The following is a 7,239-nucleotide window of genomic DNA, read 5'->3' as shown; positions in this document are numbered from 1 at the left end:
AAAGGCTGTTGAGAGTTTTTGCACTTCAATGATTGGATTTTTCATTGTAATACGTACGCTACATTTTCGTTTAACTATGAATGATGTGAAGGAGCTTTTGATTTTATTTACTCGAGAAATTTGGATAGATGGGTATGTTTTGTGCATAAAAAAATTATATTCTGTGTCTATGTAAAATAATATGAGAATATAGAGGGGATTTCGGAAGATGAATTTTTCCTAACATAAGGAGATAAAAGAGTGTGTTTGATATTAAAAATAAGTAACTAACGATATACGTTTTTATAATTTTTATATATGATTCGGCAGAGCCGAATATAATGCTCTTACTTCTTCTTCTTATTATTCATTTATCAGCTTTTAATTAAATTTTCACAGTGACAAATATCCACGTATTGTTAAACGTTGTCATCGCATTATGAGACCAGTTTTTGTGTACTTCGTTCTTATGTTTAACGTTTTAATGTTGTACAGCATCATACCGATTTTTGTCTTCTTCACTACAAATCAAACAATGGAGTCCAAAGACAAAAGAATGCCATATTCAATGATATTTCCCTACGATGCTCAAACAGGTTATATATATTTTGTAACCTATATTGCGGCAATTTTAGCCGGTTATGTAGTAATCTCACATTTCTATGCTCTCGATGCACTCCTACTAATGTTTGTCAGTTATTTGAGCGGACAATTTGAAATCTTACATGGTGAAATTGTTCGTCTAATACCAGAGTGTCATGCTGAGTGGTTGAAACGTTATGGTGTTGAGAGTGGTGTTAGTATTGGCGGCAATAATGATGTTGGTTATGATGCTCAACCGGATGCTAGAATGCTTAAACTTTTACAGGATATGTATATTAAACGTTTGCATGAATTATCTGCTCGCCACAATGATTTAATTAGGTAAATAGAACAAGTTGCTTTGTTGTCTTTGTTTTCCACAATAGAAATCATGTTATCGATGTTTTTGTAAGTTGCTGTGTTTGTTCTTTAAATGTCTGAAAGTCAGAGTATGATGTGTTTGCACCTTTAACTTTAGAAAATTTCATTGTCTTTCATTGTGAGAGAGACTTTTATGGTATTTTAAATAGACTATGATTTAATTAAAATCTTAATTTTGTTTTTATTTTCTTAAATTCTATTTTTAGCTTTAGTGTGCGACTCAATGAATCGATTTCGTTTCCACTTCTGGTGAACGTTGTAAATTCGACATTTTTAATATGTTTCTGTGGTTTTCAGTTTCTTCTTGTAAGTAAATATAAGGAAATATTGTGGAGTTGGAGGCTTGCGTATAAAAATAAACATAAACATTGAATATCAACCAAAGTTTATGGATTATATTTACCATTATGGAATATACAAATATTTTATTTTTAAAATTTGGCCTTGTTTATATGTAGGTCATTTATTTTCTTTGCAAATAACTTTGGTTTTGATAAAACAAGTCAGTAGCTATAAATGTGTATAAATATTGAAAATATTTATAGTACTGGAATAATATTGGTCTTACTTAAACTATACGAGTCGTCTTGTAAACAAATTTCCGAATAAGTCATGCCCAATAATAATCTATTGTTTTCTTCAATGTTATATAAATAAAATAACATTTAAAAACGTCTTCTTAATGCGTTAACAAAACAATATACTACCGATATTTAAACTGTGTAAAAACAGAAACTTTCAATGGATTCGCGAGCCATTTTTTCTATAAACCAAGATATAAAAATTGTGTATTTATCGAGTTGTTGGCTGACGTTGTTGGTAATGCTAACGAAAGGGAATTTTAATTGAAAAATTACTTATGCAGTGTTAATGGCTGGATTGTATATGCAAATTTAACTTTTATAATCTTTTGTTAATTGGTTTATTTTGTTACGAATATACAGAAAAAACTGAAAATGTGTTTTAATTATCAAATTGATTGTATCAAGCAAGTTTTGCACCTATCCACAAAATGATGATATCAATTATGAAATTTGTAAAAAAATATTTTTTTCCAATTAAAGAAATAATCAAAACAATTAACATCAGTAATTAAATTCAAAATTTAAAATTAGTTAATTCATTAATTGGATAAATTAAATATTTAATAAAATAAAACTTACATTTTAATTAGTTTATTAATCAAATAAATTTAACAGTTTGGTTAAAAATGTATTAAAAATCAATAAAGTCGATGATTGAAACAATCAAAGCATTAATTGAATGCTTACAACATTAAAGGATTCCTTTACCTTTAACAATGCGTTAAGCACTCTCAAAAATATCCCTTTATTGTCACATTTGAACAAATAAAGTGATTTATAAATTTTAAAATATTTTGAAACTTCAACTTCTTATGCCTAAAATATTATTGACTATTTGAGAATTATTTTCCGTTATAAATAAGAAATTATTTAAATAAAATATCAAAACAAAAAACCAAAATAAAAAAGTAGGCTGGAAAAACTTTTTCAGCCAATTATAAAATTAATTGATTCAATTAAAAGTTTAATCAAATTTGTATACTTAGGATCAAAACAATGAGATAATTATGACAATTAAAAAATTGTTTAAATAAAAGTTAAAGAAATAGGAAAACATGTTAATTGAAAATAAACTACCGATAATTTTTTCTGTGTAGAGTGTCCCGAGGAACACACATTTTAATAAAGTAATTCATGTAGGAATCGATGCATATCTTTTCGAAATGGGTCACAAAAATTCCATAATTTTCAGCTTATAATTTTACATAGCCTCCATAAAATTAATTATTCGGAATATCATATATACACACATAAATATTTAAGAATATTTGATACTAGTCTCTTCTTTGTAAAATTAGACGTAAAGGTTTAGTTCTAAAAACAATGTCAAAAGATCAAAGGAAATCCCACAAATTCCAAAAACTAAAACGAAAAATTACAAAAATGGAATTTTTTAAAATTTTCCAATAAGATTCAATTTTCTTTCTAAAGTAAATGGTCCAATTTTAAGTGTCAAATACATTTTAAAATTGCGAACTGTATATATGTAAGCTTAGAATATTTACATTTTAATTAGGTATCTTTATATTATAACTAATTAAAATTATCCCTTTTATCCCCCATAAATCCACAACGAACAAATAGAGTGGAACAACCTCATTGGGTGATTTCTTGTTGTTCTCGTCATTCTTTTTTTCAGTGACATTGCAATTGTACGTGATTTGCTACAGTGGTACAATACTTATTAAATATGTAAGTAAAGTTTTCTATGGCTAATAAATATTTAATTCTATTTTTTTTTAGTTAAGTGTTCGTTTTGAACATTTTACTATTTTCTTTTAAGTAATTTAAAATAAAAACTAAACATTTTTCCTTTTCCTCTTTGTATAAGAGACTAAACGAAAAAAAGAAATATATGTATTTGTTTTCAGTCTACTAATACCGCCTTTTATTTGTACTTGTGTAATTGGGAGGGTGGTCAGTTGTCGAAAGATTCACCTTTAATCCTTAAGCCCGAAGATATGGATGCGGCCTCTTTGAGTGCCAAGTTACCATTATGGAAGCACATTAAATATCATCCAGCTGGTAAAGATTTTTGCAATAAATTGCGTTTTATGATAATGCGCAGTCAACGTCCCGTCCAAATGGATGCCATGAAATTTACCATTCTATCGTTGGAAAGTTTTAGTAAGGTAAATTATAATGAACTGCAACTGCTAAGACTACTTGCAATAGTTGCTTTTAGTTTTGAATAAATTATGAAAAAATTTTGTGTTTTACAGATTCTCAGTTCATCGATGTCTTATTTTGCTTTATTGAAAACTTTTTTGGATAAACAAAAGTAATGTGTTCTTGTGTGTATCGATTATCAATGAAAGTTGTCTGTTCAATTTATAATCATTAAGTATGTATGTCCTGTTACATTTACTACTTATATATTTATCAATAAAGTTTAAAATTGTCTGTTTGCAATTTTTATAAATTTTTTATTTCTATTTTGTCTGGGGAAATTATTTTAATTATGGCTTAATAAAAGATCAATTCTTATGGCTATTATAGATCATTTTAAGAGATTTAGGAGTTTCAATAGTTTCAGTTTCATACTTTGCAACACATTTATGGGTACACAAATCTATCTATGCAACATTTTAAAACTATTGATACTTAAACAACAAATTTATAACTGCTTAAACTCTATTCTGGGGTGTAAATTGTATGTTCACTAGATAAAATTGTGGGCCGATATTATTAATATCAAACTATTTCAGGCCTCCTTTAGGATATGTTAATTTTAGTTAATTACACTGAACAAAACTACGTAAAAACAAGTAAGAAATTATAGTCGGGCGAGGCCGACCATACCCTACACCTTTGACAAAAATATAATGTGATTTAGTTTCCATAATAAAGCATTTAAATTGAATTGTACCTTGCCTCAGATATACATACTTAAGCCGTTTATTGTTGAATAAAATTGTGGACATTTAAGTTAAATTTTGATGGGGGCTTTTCATAGGGGCTAGGGTCATATGAGGACCTATTATTATTAGGGATGCCAATCCCGAAATCCCGATCCCGAAAATCCCGGGATTTTTCGGGATTAGAAAATCCCGAATCCCGGGATTTGCAAAATAAATCCCGGGATTTTTTCGGGATTAGGATATCCCGAATCCCGGGATTTTTCAAAATGAATCCCGGGATTTATTACTAAAAAATTTTTTTAAATTCTTTTTTGAGCCATAATTTCATTCAATTCGCTTCAAAATTACGATCTTTGTTTATTTTTGACTTATTCAGCACAGCTATTCTTGTACATTTTGAACCTTTTATTTTTTAAAGTGGTATGATACCAAATATAGTACATACAAATTTATTTTTTCATTTCGTCGTAGACCCAAAAAGTATACACATTCTTTGTCTATAGTAGATATAAATTTGGACCTAAATTAACACAAAAAATCCTAAAAGCACCTCCTCTGAAAACCAATTTGATGCTAATATTAATGTATTGACCAATCAGCTATTTAATGAGATTCATTTTTAAAATAGAATCGATTTGAATCTACAAAAATAATACAAAAATTGTGTAATATTCAATTTCTGCGGCTTTTCATACAAATTATCATATTTTTTAAATTGATTCTCTTAAATGGAAAGTATTTTGTTGTCTGCGTAGTATTTTGAAATAATAAACCATTCCTCGATTGAAATTAATCATACCTTTTCAAATCTATTGATTTCAAATTGTTCGAATTCCATCACATACCGGAATATTTATTTATTTTATTTCGGCACAGTCAAATATAAAATAAATTTTTAAATGATATCTAGAATGTTTTGCTTTACAACCCAGCAAAAAAAGAACTTCCAAAGAAGCGAAAAAGAAGTAGAATTTACTCCATGGAAGTACTGAAAAATAACTGAAGAAGTGATGATTTTAACACAGGCTTGTCATAGGAGGGATGTCCTTTTTATTTGATTCCAAATTTACTACTTCTGAAGTCATTCTCAAGAAGTAATTTTTATGATCCTTTTTTGCAAGTTATTCGAAAGTGAAATTGTATTATTATAGAATACAACTAATTTGCCTTATATAATTTTAAAACTATAAAGGGTAATAGATACATGTAATAAAACAGAAGCCGAAAAGTAAAATGTATTATCTCCCAAGAATGTAAGAACAAAAAAATATCTTCAGCTTTGAAAAAATATAATTATTTTCCAATCTTCGAAAGTCTTTAAACATCACTTCCTCAGAAGGTTAAAAAATTCACTTAGTGCTACTTTTAAAGTGGTGATAAATGGTATTCTTTTGGAAGTACTTCGTTTTAATTTTGCTGGAATGCTTTCTATAAATCTGAGTGATAACAGTAAAGGTAAATTAAATTGTTCTGAATGTAGATAACATGTTTCAAAGAAAAGGTTCATTTATGATCTAACCTGATATTCGAAGGATTGAACGTTATATTTATTATAACCTATTGGTCCTACACCCACCTTAAAGTATACCGATCGAATCAGAATCGCTTTCTGAGTCGTCGTTTGACATTAGTCCCCATTAAAAAATATCTTAAACGTCCAAAAATTTACTTATAACCATTAGTATCGCGATGACATTCAGCATAACTAACCTTTATACAAAATTACATGCCTCTTCCCAAATGTTTGAGGATCGGCCCATATTTGACCCTAGCTCCCATATAAAGCCTCTTTTAGAAATTTAGTTTTTCATCAATAAATTGCTTAAATACATCGGAATTAAGGTAAAATTCAACAAATTTTTTATGAAAAATAAATAATTTATCTTTTGTCGATTAATTTTCACAAGATTAAACAATTTTCTTCACAAACATGAAGATTTCAGATTTTCATGTATAAAATAATTAAATTTATGTAATCCCGAAATCCCGAAAAATCCCGGGATCCCGAAAAATCCCGGGATCCCGAAATATCCCGGGATCCCGGGATTGCAATTTTCAAAATCCCGAATCCCGGGATTTGTAAAAGCCAGTCCCGTTTGGCATCCCTAATTATTATGGAATTCGTTCAAATCATCAAATCTTGTATAGAACTTGGTTTTTGCACCTTTTTGTCGAGATATGAGTATATTAAACATAATTATGAACTTAAAAGCCCTATTCGGCTGGTTCAGTTGTATGGGGGCTAGGTGAAATAATGGACCGATGTAAACCATTTTCAACAGGCTTCGTTTACGGTACTATAAAATATCATGTGCCAAATTTCATTGCATTATCTCCAAAATTGCCTGTAGTTTGATTACAAAGTTTAAAAGCCCTATTCGGGGGTTCAGTTTTATGGGGGCTAGGTGAAATAATGGACCGATGTTAACCATTTTCAATAGGCTTCGTCCCTGGGACAAAATCATGTACCATATTTTATTGAATTATCTTCAAAATTGCGACCTGTAATTTGATTACAATGTTTACATGGACAGACGGACAGACGGACGGACATAGCTAAATCGACTCAGAAAATGATTCTGAGCCGATTGGTATACTTTAAGGTGGGTATAGGACCAACATTATTGTGCGTTACAAACATCAGCACAAACCCAATATACCCTCCCCACTGAAGTGGTGTAGGGTATAATTAAAAAAAATTTAAATTGTTTCGAAAAATTACCAAATTTCAATAATTTTGAACTAGAACATAAATTTCTGAAACGTCAATGAAAGGGCCTATCAAAGACTTTTCATATTATATATTATCCACTTTGGATTTTTTTTTAGATTCTAAGACGATCTAGACATAC

General features: G+C 28.9%; 1 protein-coding gene across 1 annotated transcript; it reads left to right on the top strand.

Moving 5' to 3' along the window:
* The first annotated feature begins 514 nt into the window (after positions 1–514).
* On the top strand, positions 515–3,811 carry LOC119600945 (odorant receptor 13a-like). The gene is made up of 5 exons (XM_037951548.1): positions 515–903; positions 948–969; positions 3,111–3,218; positions 3,398–3,658; positions 3,749–3,811. The coding sequence occupies exons 1-5, from the start codon at positions 515–517 to the stop codon at positions 3,809–3,811; spliced, it is 843 nt and encodes a 280-aa protein (XP_037807476.1).
* Positions 3,812–7,239: the final 3,428 nt, after the last annotated feature.

The sequence above is a fragment of the Lucilia sericata genome, unplaced genomic scaffold (genome assembly GCF_015586225.1).
Source record: "Lucilia sericata isolate MDLA Ls3-8-SP2 unplaced genomic scaffold, ASM1558622v1 Contig000129F_arrow, whole genome shotgun sequence".
In the NCBI taxonomy this organism is placed as follows: Eukaryota; Metazoa; Arthropoda; class Insecta; order Diptera; family Calliphoridae; genus Lucilia; species Lucilia sericata.
Note: the sequence above shows the minus strand (reverse complement) of the source record. Positions and strands in the feature narration are given on the sequence as shown.